At 43.4% G+C, this 19,766-nt stretch overlaps 1 protein-coding gene across 1 annotated transcript; it reads left to right on the top strand.

Annotated features, from left to right (window-relative positions):
• Positions 1-384: 384 nt before the first annotated feature.
• Positions 385-18,652, top strand: LOC132509997 (zinc finger protein 665-like). Its single transcript, XM_060131654.1, has 3 exons — positions 385-990; positions 3,272-3,398; positions 14,690-18,652. Exons 1-3 carry the CDS (start codon positions 886-888, stop codon positions 17,458-17,460), a joined length of 3,003 nt encoding a protein of 1,000 aa, XP_059987637.1. The 5' UTR covers positions 385-885; the 3' UTR covers positions 17,461-18,652.
• Positions 18,653-19,766: the final 1,114 nt, after the last annotated feature.

The raw sequence follows: 19,766 nt of genomic DNA, 5'->3' as shown, positions 1-19,766 counted from the left end.
TTTCTGGAAAAAACAGGTAGTCGAACATTAAGGGACTGCTGGTAATCACAAAGAACAGACAACTCAAGTTAATGATTTCAGTGCTTTTCTGTGTATGAGAAGATGCAAGAATCTGGCTTCCTTGAAACTCGTCCTTAGATATGCATCTTAACTATTAAGGGTCATTGTCCAAATTACAGAGTGCTTCCTGCCTTTCTCCATCTTGATTTCCCCTCAGGGCACACCTTTGGGGAACGGCTGCAGTGGGGGCTGGCTTGATCCTTTTAGAAGTGGAATGGGTGGGGGGGGCAAAATTCTCTGCCCACACAGTAATAGAATTTGGAAACGTCTAAAATAATAGACTTGTCCTCTGAGAGCAGGCTGAACTTCAAGGAGTCTAAAACAACGTCTCTTCACGCCTTTCACAAGGAGCAAAGCCCCTCCCTCTGGGTAGGAGCACCATTTCTCCCGCATTCCTCGGGGTACCTCCCAGCCAACGTTCTGGCGGTAAGGATGGAGAACACCCTTCCCTGAGGTCTCCAGAGCTCTGAGAACGATATTACCCGGAAGAGCCTAGGCACAGAGACACCAGGCATGAACCAATGAGGGATCAGGATGAGGGCTTTCCCCGAGTGAGCATGCGTCAGGGGCGGGACCTCCGGCATCCTGTCCTGGCGATCATTTTGCTTGGTGGGGGGTCCGGCGGAGCAGGGAACTGTGCTCGGATACCGTCGTCCTCTGTCGGGGGCTGTTGTCCTCACGGCGTAGTGTGGGAGGAAGGGGACACCACCTAGCCAGCCAAGTCGCGCTCATTTTGGCGTCTCTCTCGTTGGCTCGCTGGTCGGGAACGGGAAGGTCCGAAAGGAGGCTGTGTCCCCGCTGCACAGAGGCGTGTCAAGTTCGGCGATGCAGTCCGGGGTGCCGCGCGCCAGACCTGGTATAAGGGACGCCGCTCCCAGCCCTCTGAGATCACAGAATCCGATGGCGGCGGCGCTGAGGGACCCGCCTCAGGTAAACGCTTGTCCTCCGGGCCCTCACCGCCCTCACCCCACCAGACACTGAAGCCCCCAGTGCGGGGCGCCTGCTCACTTGCCCTCAGCCCCGGCCGCGGTGTCCAGGACGGTGAGGCGGTCGTGGGTGGAGTTCTGTTTCCGACAGATAGTGCGTGGTCGCGTGTAGAAGAGGGTTACAGGCAGAGAGGAGGATACACGGAAAGGTTGGAGGTCGGGACCGGGGTACAACAACTCTGTGCTTTCTGTTAGAAGCAAGATGCAGTGGGGCCAGAGTCAAGCTTGCACTGTTGCTGCTTGAGAAGTTGGCCATCTGTTATACAAGTAATATGAGGTTTGAATCGCAGGTGGGAGGTGGTCTTCCCCAGATCAAAAGAGGCTAAAACTAGTTGCAGACAAGAGATCAACTGTGGGAGTAAGGGGGGAGGCAGGAAACACAGGAAGATTAATTGCAATAACCTAGGTGAGTGTTGATGGACCAGAGTGACTGTCCTGGAGTGTGATAAGTTCTGGATCCAGTTTTGGAGAAAGGCCAAGACAATTGTGGGTGTTGCTGATGACAGAAAGGAAGTAGTGATGGATGACCGGAAGGTTTTTGGCCCTTATTAGACAAAGGGATGAAAACTTCATCAACTGGATAGGGACGTCAGCAGCAGGTTAATTTTCCTTGGAAATATCACAAGGTTGTTTTGGCTCTGTTAAAGAGTCTGAGATGTTTCAGAGAAGAGTGAGTGTAGGCAACAAGTGGGCAGCTGGACAGGCAGGTCTGGAAAACTGGGGAAGGCGTTCAGGAATGGAAATTTTCAAAAGTGATGTCTACTGTGTGGACCAGGGTGGAGCTGTCTCACATTTAGGGGGGATGCAGGTTATAGTGGCCATGGTATTAGTAGGTCAGAAAGACTGGTGTGTGCTGAGGAGTGGTTCTCTGGCTCAGGGCCTGGTTGGGCTTGCTGGGCATTGAAAACCCAAGTGAGGTAGAGAAGTGGCAGTGGGAACGGTATGGGAGAGAGGTTGATCTGGCGGGAGGCCGAGGCTTCCATGGGATGAGTGGACGAGTGACAGCTGAGGAGACTTAGGAGTAATTGAGACAAGAAGGCAGTGAGACTGGGTCTGTTGCTTATTTAGTATTACTACTATGTGGCTTCTCCAGAATTTTGTGGTGAGCTTTGACGGGGTGTGGGACGTTTGAGGCTTGCTAGTGGATATGGTCTGCGGCAAATGTCGTCATTTGTTGGTCACTGTGACTGGCAGGGAGATATTTAGGACTGGGTTTTTTTGTTTGTTTTGTTTTGTTTTTACAAAGATTGAGTTGAGACAGAGAGGAGTGTTGTGGCTGCTGAAAGGGCAAAACTGGCAGTAAAAAAAGTTGAGAGTTGAGGGAATATGAAATTCACATGTGGTTCTGGGTGGCTAATACTGAAGCAAAGATTAGAGGCAGTTGGGGAGATCTTCTAAGCAGCGTTTGTGGCTTACTCTGGTGTTGGATCCATCAGAGGACTGGGGTTGTACCGAATCTTTTTTTTTTCTTTCTTTCTTTTTGCGGTACGTGGGCCTCTCACCGCTGCGGCCTCTCCCGCTGCGGAGCACAGGCTCCGGACGCGCAGGCCCAGCGGCCATGGCTCACGGGCCCAGCCGCTCCGCGGCATGCAGGACCCTGCCGGACTGGGGCACGAACCCGTGTCCCCTGCATGGGCAGGCAGACTCTCAACCACTGCGCCACCAGGGAAGCCCTGTACCGAATCTTGTTTGAATTTCTCAAGCCCTCTCTGGATGCCAAGCGCCAAATATGTGGGTATGTTCAGGGAGAATTCTATGGTGTGGTGCATGGATGTGGCAGTGCTGTGGAAGCGCAACTGTAGGGTCTGAAATTGTGAGAGAAATGTCATCTACAGAATGATGTGCACATGGAGAGGAAGTGTGAGCTGATGGCCCCCAGGCCCTGCTGTTGAGGCTGTACCGGTGAAGCATGAGCTGACATTTGGCTGTGTCTGGATTCCCACAATTTGGGAGACCCCAGGGGAATTGCTTGGCTGGAGGGACGGGACATTGCAGGTCAAGCCTAGAGCTTAGATGGCTATGTGCCCCCTACCTGTTATTGCTGAGGACTGAACAAAGTGTAATGGGCTGTGAGGAGACAGAGGGAGTCAATTGCACCAGGACATGGCATCCTCTCTCAGGTGGGGAGCTCTGGTGGAGGATGACTGGAATAGATATATGAGGAGATGGATTGTGGGTTCTCAGAGGGAGAATGTTCAAGCTTTCATCTATCCCCTTCATGACAGGGTGGTGTGACCTTTCCGGATGTTGCTGTGCGCTTCTCCTGGGGGGAGTGGAAGCTTCTTGATGAGGCTCAGAGACGCCTGTACCTCAGTGTGACGCTGGACATCTATGCACTTATATCCTCGCTGGGTAAGACCCTCACCCTCCCCAGTGACCTGGGTTAGGCTCTGTATCCTGCCTCACCCTCACCCTCGCTTCCCGAAGGACGTGTTCTGTCCACCCATGTTGTGTAGAGACAGCTTGTTTCCCCAGTAGTCTGTGTAGTTGTTGTGGTAGGTAGAAGGCTGGGGTATTTGCACTGTCATCTTCTCTCCTGCAGCCCCAGTCCTTGCTATTCTGTAAATTTATTGACTGATTTATTTATTTTTGGCTGCATTGGGTTTTCTTTGCTTCATGCGGGCTTTCTCTAGTTGCGGCAAGCGGGGGCTACTCTTCGTTGTGGCGCTCGGGTTTCTCATTGCGGTGGCTTCTCTTTTTGCAGAGCATGGGCTCTAGGCACGTGGGCTTCAGTAGCTGTGGCACACGGGCTTAGTTGCTCCACAGGATGTGGGATCTTCCCGGACCAGGGCTCAAACCCGTGTTCCCTGCATTGGCAGGCGGATTCTTAACCACTGCGCCACCAGGGAAGTCAGGCTTTTGGGAATCTTAGTTCCCCGACCTGAGATTGAACCTGGGCCCTCGGAAGTGAGTGAGTGCATGGAGTCCTAACCACTGGACTGCCAGGGAATTCCCTTATGGCCATTTTAACAATACTAATTCTTCCAATCCATGAATATTGGATGTATTTTCATTTGTTTCCATCTCTAATTTCCTTTATTAGTGTTTTATAATTTTTATTCTACACATTTTTCTGCTTCTAGGTTAATTTTCTTCCTAAGTATTTATTGATCTTGATGCTATTACTGCGATTGCTTTCTTCATTTCTTTCAAGATAGTCCATTGTTAATGTGCTGACATGCGAGTGATTTTTGTATGTTGATTTTGTATCCTGCAGCTTTCTGATTCTGCTTATTCATTCTAACAGTTTGGTGGGAGACTCTTTAAGGTCTTCTATACATAAGGTCATGTCATCTGCAGAGAAGACTTTGCTTTTCAGATTTAAATCTGTTATTTCTTTTTGTTGCCTAATTGTTCTGTGTAGACTTTAGTACCCTGTGGAATAAAAGTGATCAGAAAGTGACAGTCCTTGTCTTGTTCCTGATTACAGAGAACAAGATTTTAGCTTCTACCATGAATATGAAGTAGGCTGTGGGTTGTCATATTATATGGACTATATCATGGTGAAGTCCGTTCCTTCTGTACCGAATTTGTTGAGAGTTTATATCATGAAAAGATCATACGATTTTATACTCTACTTGCTAGGGTATTGCATACGTTGATTTGTGTACCTTGAGGCATCCTTGCAACCCAAGGGTAAATCAGACTTAATTAGGGTATATTATCTTTTTCTTGTGCTGTTGAATTTGGTTTGGTAGTATTTTATTGAGGATTTCTGTTTAGGTGTTCATCATGAATATTGGTCTGCATTTTTCATGTAGTGTCCTTGGGTAGCAGGGTAATGCTGGCCTCATAAAATGAGTTCAGAAGTTGTTGATGCTATTCAATTTTGGAAGTTTGTGGAGGATTGATGCTAATTCTTTTTAAATGTTTTCTAGAATTCACCAGTGAATGTATCTGGTCCTGGGATTTTCATCCCATTCATTTCTTTTTCTTTTCTTTTTTTTTTTCATGCCATCACTGGCCCAACAGGGAATTCCCTCATGATTCAGTCTTGGTTGTTTGTTCATAGGACTGTATTCATTTCTTCTAGGTTATGCAGTTTGTTGGCATTTAACTCATCATAATAGTCTCTAATGATCGGTTGCATTTCTGTGTTATCAGTTGTAATGTGTTTTTAATTTCTGATTTTTGTTTTGCAAAATTAATTTTATTATTATTTTTTTACATCTTTTTTGGAGTATAATTGCTTTACAATGGTGTGTTTCTGCTTTATAACAAAGTGAGTCAGCTATACAAATACATATATCCCCATATCTCCTCCCTCTTGCATCTCCCTCCCACCATCCCTATCCCACCCCTCTAGCTGGTCACAAAGTACCGAACTGATCTCCGTGTGCTATGCGGCTGCTTCCCACTAGCTATCTATTTTACATTTGGTAGTGTATATATGTCCATACCATTCTCTCACATTGTCCCAGCTTACCCTTCCCACTCCCCGTGTCCTTAAGTCCATTCTCTACATCTGTGTCTTTATTTCCTGTCCTGCCCCTGGGTTCTTCAGAATCTTTTTTTTACTATTATTCCATATATATGTGTTAGCATACGGTATTTGTTTTTCTCTTTCTGACTTACTTTACTCTGTATGAGAGACTCTAGGTACATCCATCTCACTACAAATAACTCAGTTTCATTTCTTTTTATGGCTGAGTAATATTCCATTGTATATATGTGCCACATCTTCTTTATCCATTCATCTGTTGATGGATACTGAGTTTGCTTCCATGTCCTGGCTATTGTAAATAGAGATGCAATGAACATTGTGATACATGATTCTTTTTGAATTATGGTTTTCTCAAGGTATATGCCCAATAGTGGGATTGCTGGGTCGTATGGTAGTTCTATTTTTAGTATTTTAAGGAGGCTCCATACTGTTCTCCATGACTGTATCAATTTACTTTCCCGCAAACAGTGCAAGAGAGTTCCCTTTTCTCCGCACCATCTCCAGCATTTATTGTGTGTAGATTTTTTGATGATGGCCATTCTGGCTGCTGTGAGGTGATACCTCATTGTAGCTTTTTCTTTTTTTTTTAATTATTTATTTATTTATGACTCCATTGGGTCTTCGTTGCTGCACGGGGGCTTTCTGTAGTTGCGGCGAGTGGGGGCTACTCTTCATTGTGGTGCGCGGGCTTCTCATTGCGTTGGCTTCTCTTGTTGCAGAGCATGGGCTTTAGGTGCGCGGGCTTCAGTAGTTGTGGCTCATGGGCTCTAGAGCGCAGGCTCAGTAGTTGTGGCACACAGGCTTAGCTGCTCAGCAGCACGTGGGATCTTCCCAGACCAGGGCTTGAACCCGCGTCCCCTGCATTGGCAGGCAGATTCTTAACCACTGCACCACCAGGGAAGACCCCTCATTGTAGTTTTGATTTGCATTTCTCTAATGATTAGTGATGTTGAGCATCCTTTCTTGAGTTTGTTGGCAATTTGTATATCTTCTTTGGAGAAGTGTCTGTTTAGATCTTCTGTCCACTTTTGGATTGGGTTGTTTGTCTTTTGATATTGAGCTGCATGAGCTGCTTGTAAATTTTGCAGATTAATCCTTTGTCAGTTGCTTCATTTGTAAATATTTTCTCCCATTCTGAGGGTTGTCTTTTTGTCTTGTTTATGTTTTCCTTTTCTGTGCAAAAGCTTTTAAGTTTCATTAGGTCTCATTTGTTTATTTTTGTTTTTATTTCCATTTCTCTAGGAGGTGGGTCAAAAAGGATCTTGCTATGATTTATGTCATAGAGTGTTCTGCCTATGTTTTCCTCTAAGAGTTTTATAGTATCTGGCCTTACATTTAGGACTTTAATCCATTTTGAGTTTATTTTTGTGTATGGGGTTAGGGAGTGTTCTAATTTCTTTCATTTACATGTAGCTGTCCTGTTTTCCCAGCACCACTTATTGAAGAAGCTGTCTTTTCTACATTGTATGTTCTTGCCTCCTTTATCAAAAATAAAGTGACCAGGGCTTCCCTGGTGGCGCAGTGGTTGAGAGTCTGCCTGCTGATGCAGGGGACACAGTTCGTGCCCCGGTCCGGGAAGATCCCACATGCTGGGGAGCAGCTGGGACTGTGAGCCTGTGTTCCGCAACGGGAGAGGCCGCAACAGTGAGAGGCCCACGTACCGTAAAAATATATATATGTATATGGTGACCATATGGGCGTGCGTTTATCTCTGGGCTTTCTTTCCTGTTCCATTGATCAATATTTCTGTTTTTGTGCCAGTACCATACTGTCTTGATTACTGTAGCTTTGTAGTATAGTCTGAAATCCCGGAGCCTGATTCTTCCAGCTCCATTTTTCTTTCTCAATATTGCTTTGGCTATTCGTGGTCTTTTGTGTTTCCATACAAATTGTGAAATTTTTTGTTCTAGTTCTGTGAAAATTGCCATTGGTAGTTTGACTGTAGATTGCTTTGGGTAGTATAGTCATTTTCACAATGTTGATTCTTCCAATCCAAGAACATGGTGTATCTCTCCATCTGTTTGTATCATCTTTAATTTCTTTCATCAGTGTCTTATAGTTTTCTGCATACAGGTCTTTTATTGTCTCCTTAGGTAGGTTTATTCCTAGGTATTTTATTCTTTTTGTTGCAATGGTAACTGGGAGTGTTTCCTTAATTTCTCTTTCAGATTTTTCATCATTAGTGTATAGGAATGCAAGAGATTTCTGTGCATTAATTTTGTATCCTGCTACTCTATCACATTCATTGATTAGCTCTAATCGTTTTCTGGTAGCATCTTTAGGATTCTCTATGTATAATATCATGTCATCTGTAAACAGTGACAGCTTTACTTCTTCTTTTCCAGTGTGGATTCCTTTTATTTCTTTTTCTTCTCTGACTGCCGTGGCTAGGACCTCCAAAACTATGTTGAATAACAGTGGCGAGAGTGGACATCCTTGTCTTGTTCCTCATCTTAGAGGAAATGCTTTCAGTTTTTCACCATTAAGAATGATGTTTGCTATGGGGTTGTCGTATATGGCCTTTATTATGTTGAGGTAGGTTCCCTCTATGCCCACTTTCTGGAGAGTTTTTAATCATAAATGGGTGTTGGTATTTTTTAGTCTTTTCTCTTTTTTCTTTGTGTACCTAATGGCTTGTCAATTATTTGTCTTTTCAAAACAGAACTTGTTTCTTTATCTTCTCTTTTTTCTAGTTTCTGGTTTTATTTATTGCTGCTCTGATATTTCTTATTTCCTTTCTTCAGGAAATGTTGGGTGTAATTTGTTCTTTCTTTAGTTCCTTGAGACATAAATTTGTTTGAGGTCTTTCTTTTTCTAAACATGAGCATTTATTGCTCTAAATTTTTCACTTTAAAAAGTATATATATCTTGAGACCTATTTTATTTGTTTATGTTTTTGACTGTGCTGCATGGCTTGCTTTCAAAATTTTCTATTTGTGATTGCTTTTTTTTTAGGTGTATAGAAAAGTGATTCGGTTATAGATCTATATGTATATATCTATATATCTATTTTTAAAATTCTTTTCCATTATAGTTGATTACAAGGTATTGAATATGGTTCCCTGTACTATACAGTAAATCCTTGTTGTTTATTTTATATATGCCAGTGTCCATCTGTTAATCCCATACTCCTGATTTATCCCTCCCTCACTTCCCCCTTTGGTAACCATAAGTTTTGTCTGTAAGTCTGTGTCTGTTTTGTATGTAAAGTTCATTTGTGTTATTTTTTTAGATTCCACATGTAAGTGATATCACATAATATTTGTTTTTTTCTCTGATTTACCTGACTTAGTATGATAATCTCTAGGTTCATCCATGTTGCTGCAAATGGCATTATTTCATTAATTTTTAATGACTGAATAATATGTAATTGCCTTTTTTTTTTCCTGCACTGCAAGTCTTGTGGGATCTTTGTTCCCCAACCAGGGATTGAACCCAGGCCCAAGCAGTGAAAGTGCTGAGTCCTAACCACTGAACCACCAGGGAATTCTCTATAATTGCTTTTTTTTTTAACATTTATTTATTTATTTGGTTGTGCTGGGTCTTAGTTGCAGCAGGCAGGCTCCTTAGTTGTGGCTCGCTGCATTCTGAGTTGCGGCACGCAGGCTCCTTAATTGTGGCATGTGAACTCTTGGTTGGAGCATGTATGTGGGATCTAGTTCCCTGACCAGAAATTGAATCTGAGCCCCCTGCATTGGGAACGTGGAGTGTTAACCACTGTGCCACCAGAGAAGTCCCTGTAGTTGCTTTTTGACAGTTTTTTTATGTGCTTCAGTGAAGTTCCCTTTGATCAAACCTGTGAGCATCAGGACATCTACTCTTCTTCCTGGATTTAGAAAGTTTTCAACCATTGTTTCTTTAAATGTGCTTACTACCACTTTCTGTCTTATCTTTCAAGGGCTCTAAAAATACAAATAATGTTTTGCTTTATATTTCATAATCCGCATAGGCTTTCTTTACTTCATTCTTTTCCTTTTTTCTCCCCCTCACTGGATAATTGAAACACCTGTTTTCATGTTCCTAGATTTTTACTTTTGCTTGATAAAATTCACTGTTGATACTCTCTCCATTGTGCTTTGTTGTTTGTTTCATTGTATTCTTCAGCACCAAAATTTCTGTGGGCTCATTTGTTTGTTTGTTTGTTTTAAATGGAAGAGTTTCATCATTTTATTACAATTAATGCTCAACAAATGAAAATAATTTTACCAACAGGCTTCATGCCCTATAGATGAAAGTAATTTACTAACTCAGAATTTTTGCAAGTACATGAAATTTCCATTTTATTATACGTTTTTATATTAAACTAGTCAAAGCATTTCCTACATGTATTCCAGTATAGCTCTTTTGGAATGATTTTCATCAGTCCTAACATGTGAGTGTACCAAGGATCTTGAATCTAAACGAACTTTCAAATGACTAACTTTTAGGTAAACAAGAAATAAAGTCATCAGATTATTGGGACTACTCTTTCTCAACAGGTATTTGTTGAAATGCCTCTTCTAATACAAGAATTTTGTGTTTGAACATTCAGAACACAAAGGTAGAACAAAAGTACAATAAAAGAAACTTCTGAAGCTTAAGCCTATATTCATAATTCTTTGACAAAAGCAAAGCATCCTTCCTGCAATTTAAATGGGTCTTCATACTTTTGTTCTCTTCATCTGTGTCTTTATTTCTGCCTTGCAGACCTGTTCATCTGTACCATTTTTCTAGATTCCACATATATGAGTTAATATATATGTATGGTCACAAAGGGAGGAAAGTGCAGGGGGTGGTGGTGGGATGAATTGGGAGATTGGGATTGACATATATACACTAATATGTATAAAATAGATTAATAACAACTTGCTGTATAAATTTTTTTAAAAGTGTCTTCAATATTTCCATCTAGTTTCCATCTAGTCTCAAAATAGATGCCTAAGGCATATACTTCATATATATACCATTTTGGTTCTGGTTGCTTTCATTATTCTTGAAGATTTTAATACCCATACAAGTCCAAAGGTGTAAGAACACATAAACTGTTCTGGTAATGGGTAAGATCAGACTGTTAAAACACAAGGTGGTTGTGCTATTTCATTGCTGTAGGAAGTTTTCTTTCAGAAACCGAATAGAATTGTCCTGCTGAAAAACCAGTGCAATAAGGCCAGTCAGTGTAGAGACAGTCTTCCTTACCACATATTAGTTGACACCCTACTGGTATTAAGAGGATTTATTTGTTGTGTGTCTGTATGTATATGTATGTGTGTGATCATATATATAATGATCTGGTATTGCTCCATTTCTTCTTATTTTGATGTGTCTTCTTAGCTGCCTGTGGTATCACATTAATAATTCCATCAATGGGTACAGATGAACCTATTTGCAGGACAGGAAAAGAGAGGTAGACGTAGAGAATGGACATGTGGACACTGGGGGGAAGGGGAGGGTGGGATGAATTGGGTGATTAAGATTGACATATATATACTATGTGCATAAAATAGATAGCTAGTGGGAACATGCTATAAAACACAGGAAGCTCAGCTCAGTGCTCTATGACGACCTAGATGGGTGGGATGGGGGGTTGGGAGGGAGGTCCAAGAGGGAGGGTATATAGGTATACATATAGCTGATTCACTTTATTGTACAGCAGAAACTAATACAACATTGTAAAGCAATTATACTCCAATAAAAAAAGTAAAAAAAATCCCATCAATGGTTTGATAGGCAATTCCCACATATTCCTTTATCAATTCATCTGTTGATTGTTCACATCTGAGTGTCTTTTCGGAGAGTGGGCATGCTAGAAACTGCAGTATCATTGGTTGAAAGTGTGGGGTGATTTCTCCATCCTTTTGTTCCTCTCAGCCAACGTTCATGAGCCTAGTGGGTGCTGGTACTTATAGGCAACTGGATAAAGGTGAACCTGTCCCCTGCAGCTCTTAGGTGTGGCAGCCAGGGACTGTCTCTCAGTGCACCCTCGGCCAGTCAGTTTTGTTCTTTTTCATTTCTGTCTCTTTGTTGAGCAACTTGTTTTCTTTGTGTATTGTTTACCTTACTTTGTCGAATTGTCTATCTGTGTTTTGTTGCTTCACTGAACTTTGTTCAAACAATAATTTTGAATTCTTTGACCGTTTGTAGATCTCTATTTCCTTGGGTGTGGTTTCTGATAAATTATGGTATTTCTGTATTGGTTTCATGTTTCATTGATTTTTTGTGTTTCTTGTAGCCTTGCATTTATGTCTGCTGATTTGATGGTGTAGTCATTTTTTCCCTTCGCATTACAGTGTTGGTGGGGAAAGACCTCCACTGATGGTGAGTGCAACATTGGACTGTGGTCATTCTGGCTCCAGGGAAGGTCCAGCTGTGTTGGTCTCTGTGCAGCTTCTTCACCTGAAGTCAGTGTCAGCAAAGATATCAGGAGTCCTCAATCAACCAGGCTGAGGGTGTCCAAATTTGGTGGATAAGGCTGCTGAGGAATTCCTGATCTCTTTTTCTCCTATGGAGTACTTTGTGGGCAAGGGGATCCCTCCTGGTGCCCAGTCGGCTCTTGGGAACCCTATTGGTTGTAGTGGCACTGGTGTCTAATATGTGGGTACCTGTTGAGCATCCACAGAACTGGGATGTTGTGTACAGGCACTTGTGGAGCGACAGTGGTTCTGGGGTCTGGGTCACTGGATAGCCTTCAGCAGCCTTGGCTTTGGTTTTTTTATTATTATTTTATTTATATTTTTGGCTGCCTTGGGTCTTCGTTGCTGTGGGGGGGCTTTCTCTAGTTGTGGTGAGCAGGGGCTACTTTTCGTTGCAGTGAGCAGGCTTCTCATTGTGGTGGCTTCTCTTGTGGTGGAGCACGGGCTCTAGGTGCGCAGGCTTCAGTAGTTGTGGTACGTGGGCTCTATAGTTGTGGCTTGTGGGCTCTAGAGTGCAGGATCAGTAGTTGTGGCGCATGGGCTTAGTTGCTCCATGGCATGTGGGATCTTCCTGGATCAGAGTTCGAACCCATGTCTCCTGCATTGGTAGGCAGATTCTTAAGCACTGTACCACCAGGGAAGCCCTTGGCTTTGGTGTGTGATGTGTGGCTATGCAGGGAGCAGCTATGGAGTCTGTGTCTGGCTGCACATGTAGATGGTGGCTGTGGGTCTGTGGAGCTGGCTTGTCTATAGTGAATTTGTCTCCAGTGCCTGACACACTGGAGTACATGGTGTAGCTGTGGAGTCAGGGTCTGGAATGCCGACACACACAGCAGGTGCAGCACCTCTGGTTCCAGGACATGTACAGGGTTGGGGGGTGTGGCAGCCCTGATCCTGGATTGGTACAGCAGGTCCAACTGAGGGGTGGCCCAGTAGTTTCATACTTACCAGGGCATCCACTATGGTCATGGTTGTTGGATAACTCAGTGGCGAAAGCTCCAGTGTCCACTGTAGAGCAGGCAACTGGGATCTTCTGCAGCGCAGGCCACTTGGGACTGCAATAGCACCCAACCTGTGGCTGATAGAGGTAGCCCAGTGATAGCCTGGCCTCCATTTCCTAGTCATCTCCAGATGTCTCTGCTAAGACAGTCTCTCCAGAAATCCTTTCTGTGTGCATACTCCTTTTTTTTATGCTCCACTCTGTTGTAGTGTGTTCTTAATTGGACTCTCAAGCCTTCCAGGGCTAATTAATTTCCTTCATGAATAACTGTTTAACTGGTGGTGAAGGGCGGTATCTCCTATTCTACTGTTTTGTTGACGTCACTCACCTTGTGCTCTTTCCTGGGTCTGCTGTGTGCTGAGTTGCTCTGGGACAGTGCTGGCCATTCACTTGTTCTTTTTCTTTCAGTGCTTGGTTCCAGGTACTTGCACAGTTAGGGCTTAGGGCAAAGTAAGGTAAAGGACTCTTAGAAGAGTCCTTTGTGAATCATGGGATGGACATGACTCTAGCCATGGCAAGGTGGGCTCAGAGTTGGCCTGGTTCTGGTGAATTACAGCTGGGGAGGGTGTGACATAAGGGCCGTGTTAAGAATATACCAGGAACCCAGGGACTTCCCTGGTGGTGCAGTGGTTGGGAGTCCGCCTGTTGATGCAGGGGATGTGGGTTCGTGCCGCGGTCCGGGGGGATCCCACATGCCGCAGAGCGGCTGGGCCCATGGGCCCTGGCTGCTAGGCCTGCGTGTCCGGAGCCTGTGCTCCATGACGTGAGGGTCTGCGGTGATGGGAGGCCCGTGTACTGCAAAAAAAAAAAAAAATTCCACATGTCAATGCAGGGGACACAGGTTTCAGCCCTGGTCCATGAAGATCCCACATGCTACAAAGCAGCTAAGCCTGTGCATCACAACTACTGAGTCTGCAGTGTAGAGCCCACGAGCCACAATTACTGAGCCTGTGCACCACAACTACTGAATCACATGTGCCTAGAGCCCATGCTCCGCAACAAGAGAAGCCACTGTAATGAGAAGCCTGCGCACCGCAACCAAGAGCAACCCCCACTCACCGCAACTAGAGAAAAAGGCTGTGTGCAAAAATGAAGACCCAACGCAGCCAATCAGCATATATATATATATAATCTTTTTTTAAAAAAACAACAAAGACTATACCAGGAACCTGTCCTTGTTCAACGAGAATTTTGGTGCCATTGCCAGTGTCCACACCACATTTCTACCTTTATGCCTCCACCTTTGACCCTTTGCCAACCTGTCAGTTCAACTACTTTGTCATTTCTACTGTGATTTCCAGCCAAGTGAAAATCTCTACCACTCTGAACTCCACATCTCACACATTTCTCTCACCACCCTTTCTCTATTACTCTGTAACCTTGCCTTTCATATGTTCTGCTGTGAGGTGTGTGAACATATGCTTAAATTGACCTCGAAAAGCACATAATCTGTTGTGATTGTGTTTTCATGGCCTTGATCACACCCTTCTACTGTGCTTCACATCAGCAGTAGAAAAGGTCCTGCAGGAAGCTGTGGTCAGAGAAACAAGCCCTAGACCCTGCTTCTCTTCCTTATGTCACACCCTATTTTTGTATCCTTCCCCTGTTGAGGTCTCTACCATTTTCATATTGTGAGGACCCAGGAATGCACAGCAGCTTCTGCTTAAACTGATTTCCAGCTCCCTAGTCTTGAAAAGTATCCCATTTGCTTGAAAAGATTCATTCTTAGATGAGATAGCTGCACATTTGTGGTGAGTTTGATCCCTCTCTGGAGTCAACGTGTACTTCAAGAGTGTTTCTTTGCATTCAGGTTGCTGCTGTGGAGCAGAAGGTGAGGAGACATCCTGTGAAGAAACTGTTCCTGTAGGAGTGTCACAGGCTGGGTCTCCTAAGGCAGCTCCATCTTCCAGGAAGACACACCCCTGTGAGATGTGTGGTCCAGTCTTGAGAGACATTTTCCAGTTGGCCGAGCATCAGGGAACACAACACAGCCATAAACTGTTGAGATGTGGAGCATGTGCAACAACATTTTATATGCCTTTGAATAGCATTGTACACAGGGCTTCATTTTTCAGGAGCCACAGATTCCAAGTGTCACAGAAGCCTCTTACTTCTAGGAAGATCCGGGCCAGCGTGGGACATCTGCAGCAGCAGACCACTCATACTGTGGAGAAGCCAAGCAAAATCACCCAGTGTGGGTCAACTTCACAAGGCAGGAAAAATCATCACACCTGGGGAGAATGCAAGAAAGCCCTCAGCCCCAAACACACGCTTGTTCAGGACTGGTGTGTCTACACTGAAAGACAGTGTTTTGTGTGCAGTGAATGTGGGAAAACATTCAGGTACAAATCCGCATTTGTTATGCACCTGAGAGTACACACTAGAGAAAGGCTTCATGTGTTTAGCAGAAGTGACAAATCCTTTAGACAAAGCTCAACCATCAGTCAACATCAAAAAATTTATACTGGTTCAGGACAGGACAAATGCAGCAAATGTGGGAAATCCTTAACTCAAAAATGTGTCCTCATATATCCCCAGAGATTGCACAGTGAAGAAAACAGTTCTGTGTGCAGTGACTGTGCAAAGTCTTTTTCCCATAGCTCTGTGTTCATTCGACATAAGAGAGTATTTTCTGGAGAAAGGTTTTATAAGTGTAGTGACTGTGTGAAATCTTTTACCTGTAGGTCTGCCCTCATTTATCATCAGAGATCTCACACAGGAGAAAGGCCTTATGAGTGCAGTGAATGTGGGAAGTCCTTTACCACTAACCGCACCCTCCGTTCTCATCAGAGATCTCACACGGGAGAAAAGCCTTATAAATGCACTGAATGTGGAAAGTCTTATACCTCTACCAATGCTTTCCGATATCATCAGAGAGTTCATTCTGGAGAAAGGCCTTATGAGTGCAGTGAATGTGGGAAATCTTTTATGTCTAGGTCTGCATTCATTTCTCATCATAGATATCACACAGGAGAAAGGCCTTATGAGTGCAGCGAATGTGAGAAATCTTTTGTCTCTAGGGCTGCCCTCAGATATCATCAGAGATCTCACACAGGAGAAAAACCTTATGAGTGCACCGAATGTGGGAAATCTTTTACCACTAACTCTAACTTCCATTATCATCTAAGAGTTCACACTGGAGAAAGGCCTTATGAGTGCAGTGAATGTGGGAAATGTTTTACCAGTAGCTCTAACCTCCATTATCATCAAAGCACTCACACTGGAGAAAGGCCTTATGAGTGCAGTGAATGTGGGAAAACTTTTATTACTCCTGCTATTCTTCGTTACCATCAGAAAATTCATTCTAGTGAATGGCCTTTTACGTGCAGTGAATGTGGGAAATCTTTTACCTCTAAATCCAACTTTTGTTATCATCTGGGGGTTCATTCTGGAGAAAGGCCTTGTGTAAGGTGCAGCGAATGCGGGAAATCCTTTACCAGTAGCAGTACCCTCCGTTATCATCAGAGAATTCATTCTGGAGAGAGGCCTTATGAGTGCAATGACTGTGGGAAATGTTTTATGTCTGGGTCTGCCCTCAGATATCATCAGAGATTACACACAGGAGAAAGGCCTTATAAGTGCAGTAAATGTGGGAAGGCTTTTAAAACTAGCTCCAACCTCTGTTATCATCAGAGAGTTCACAGAGGAGAAAGACCTTATGAGTGCAGTGAATGTGGGAAATCCTTTACTTCTGTCTATTATCTATGTAATCATTATAGATTTCATTCTGGAGAAAAGCCTTATAAGTGTAGCAAATGTGGGAAATCCTTTACCCTTAGGAATAGCTTCATTCAACACCAGAAAGTTCACACAGAAGGTCTTTATGGATGTAGTGAGTGTGGGAAACCTTTTCAGAGTAAGTGTGGGCTTATTGAACACCAGAGAATTCACACAGGAGAAAGGCCTTACAAATGCACTGAATGTGGGAAATCTTTTATTACTAATTACCTCTTCCGTGTTCATCAGAGAAATCACACTGGAGAGAAGCCTTATAAGTGCAGTGAATGTGGGAAATCTTATACCGCTAGCTCTACCCTCCGTTATCATCGTAGAACTCATACTGGAGAAAAGCCTTACAAATGCACCAAATGTGGGAAATCTTTTACCGCTAATAACCATCTCCGTGTACATCTGAGAAATCACACTGGAGAGAAGCCTTATGAGTGCAGTGAATGTGGGAAATCCTTTACTAGCAACTCTAACCTTCATTATCATCAGAGTACTCACAGTGGAAAGAAACCTTATGAGTGCAGTGAATGTGGGAAATCCTTTACCAGCAGCTCTAGCCTTCGTTATCATCAGAGTGCTCACACTGGAGAAAGGCCTTATGAGTGTAGTGATTGTGGGAAATCATTTGTCCAAAGAAATCTCCTCATTATACACCAGAGAGCTCACACTGGAGAAAGACCTTATAAGTGCACTGAATGTGGTAAATCTTTTACTCATAGCTCCACCCTCAATTATCATCAGAGAGTTCACAGTGGAGAAAGGCCTTTTAAGTGCAGTGAATGTGGGAAATCTTTTATTAACACCTCCAAACTGCGTTGTCATGAGAGAGGTCACACTAGAGAAAGGCCTTAAGAGTGCCCTAAATGTGGGAAATCTTTTATGAGCAAATCCTTCTGAGGATTGGAGAGTTTACACGAGAGAAAGGCATAGATGTACAGGGAATGTGCAATTTCCTTGTTCAGTACAGAGGCAGTGGAGAAAACTGAGGGGCCATTGGTCTGAATTGAATCTCACCTCAAGTGCTTCTGAGGGCATGAATTTTTTTCCCTTACTCAAATTAGAGATTATAGGGTATTGAGGCACTGTTGGAGAGCGTGTATTCCTCCAAGTCTACAGAAAACTATATTTCCCAATGTCCACAATTCTTTGAGCTAATGTTGCTATTTGTAAGACCATTGGGTCCAGGGGAAACCATAATTGGTACAGAAACTCTGGTTTAGTAGGGAGTGGAGGACATTGCAGCCAACTAGATGGAATGTACCTCTTCTAAAAGTGTATCCAGATTCTGTGACATTGACTGTACAGGATCAGTTTATACACTGATCCTAGTGAATTTCACTTCAAGACCCTTACTGCAGAGGCAGGAAAGGAAGAGAAAAGGGGATGTAGCTCTTGTGATCTAGGCAGCATGCCTGTTGACTCAGGTAGAAATGTACTTCATTGCTCTTCATATTTGCTACCACTGAGGGAAGACTGATCCCCAGAGAGCACAAGGAGAGCATTGGTGGATTCAGTATATGGTTGCCAAATCTATTTTCCAAAGGGAGTGAGACATACAGATTTTTTCATCTTGAGACAATCTTTAAATCTATATTAAAGTATAATTTACATGTACTAAACTACATATGTTTGAAGCATTACAAGTGAATAAGTTTTCACCTAGGTATGAATCTCAAAACCATCACCAGAGTTCTGATACTGCCCATATTTACCTCATGACCTATTATCTCTCCTTGCCCTTCCCACCTCTCCAGGTAATCACTGATGTACTTTTCCTTAGAATAGATACCTTTGCATTTTTTTTGAATTTATCTAATTGGAATCATAAGCTGTTTACTGGGTTTTTCTTCTGAGTTCCTTTGTTTCATAATTATTTGAGATTCATCAGTGATATAAACGAATAGCTCATCTCTTTATTTTTTGATGAGTAGCATTCTTATCTGGATGTACCACTGTTAGTTTACCCATTCATCTTTTTATGGGCATTTAGGTTATTTCTAGGTTTTCACTCTTGAAAATAAAGCTGCTACAAACATTTGCATCAGTTCTTTATGTGGATTATGTTTCTTTTATCTTTTATTGATAACTCAGTGCAGTGTCTGAATCACTGGGTAGATGAACGTGTAACTCCTGATGAAACTAAGAAACTGGTCTAAAATGACTTCCCATTTTCATTCCCATCAAAACTGTAGGAGAGTTCCAGTTTCTCAACATCCATGCCAATCGTTAATGTCAGCCCTTTTAATAAGTGAGTAGTGCTATCTCAGCGAGGTTTTAATTGGTTTTAATTGCATTACCCTAGAGATTTGTGATTTTTTTGTGTGTGTGTGGTACACGAGCCTCTCACTGTTGTGGTCTCTCCTGTTGCAGAGCACAGGCTCTGGACGTGCAGGCCCAGCAGCCATGGCTCACGGGCCCAGCTGCTCCACGGCATGTGGGATCTTCCCAGACTGGGGCATGAACCCGTGTCCCCTGCATCGGCAGGCAGACTCTAAACCACTGTGCCACCAGGGAAGCCCAAGATTTGTGATTTTTAGCATTTTTTTAATGCTGTATATCTTCTTATTTATTTTTTTTTGGCTGCATGGGTCTTAGTTGCTGTGCGCAGGCTTTCTCTAGATGTGGCGAGCAGGGTCTACTCTTCGTTGTGGTATGCAGGCGTCTCATTGCGGTGACTTCTATTGTTGCGGAGCTTGGGCTCTAGGCATGTGGGCTTCAGTAGTTGTGGCTCACAGGCTCTAGAGCACAGGCTCAGTAGTTGTGGCACATGGGCTTACCTGCTCCGTGGCATGTGGGATCTTCCCAGACTATGGATTGAATTGGTGTCCCCACATTGGCAGGTGGATTCTTAACCACTGTGCCACCAGAGAAGTCCCTGTATGTCTTTTGTACAATTCCTGATCATATCATTTGTCTAATTTTTTAAAATTAATTATCCCTGTTTCCATCACTTAAGTATGGGCATTGTGTAAAACAATAAATCTAGCCCTGCTTTGTAGCTTTTGCCAATTTCCAAGGTATAAATTCTCCCACTATGAAAGTGGGATGTTCTCAGAGAAGGAGCTGAAAAATTCTACTTGGGTCCCCTGGATGTTGGGTGGAAAACTAAACTTAGCATCTGGTTCATTATAAGGGGTTTTCACTCTCTGAACACTCTT

This window comes from Lagenorhynchus albirostris, chromosome 19 (assembly GCF_949774975.1).
Source record: "Lagenorhynchus albirostris chromosome 19, mLagAlb1.1, whole genome shotgun sequence".
Taxonomy (NCBI): domain Eukaryota; kingdom Metazoa; phylum Chordata; class Mammalia; order Artiodactyla; family Delphinidae; genus Lagenorhynchus; species Lagenorhynchus albirostris.
Note: the sequence above shows the minus strand (reverse complement) of the source record. Positions and strands in the feature narration are given on the sequence as shown.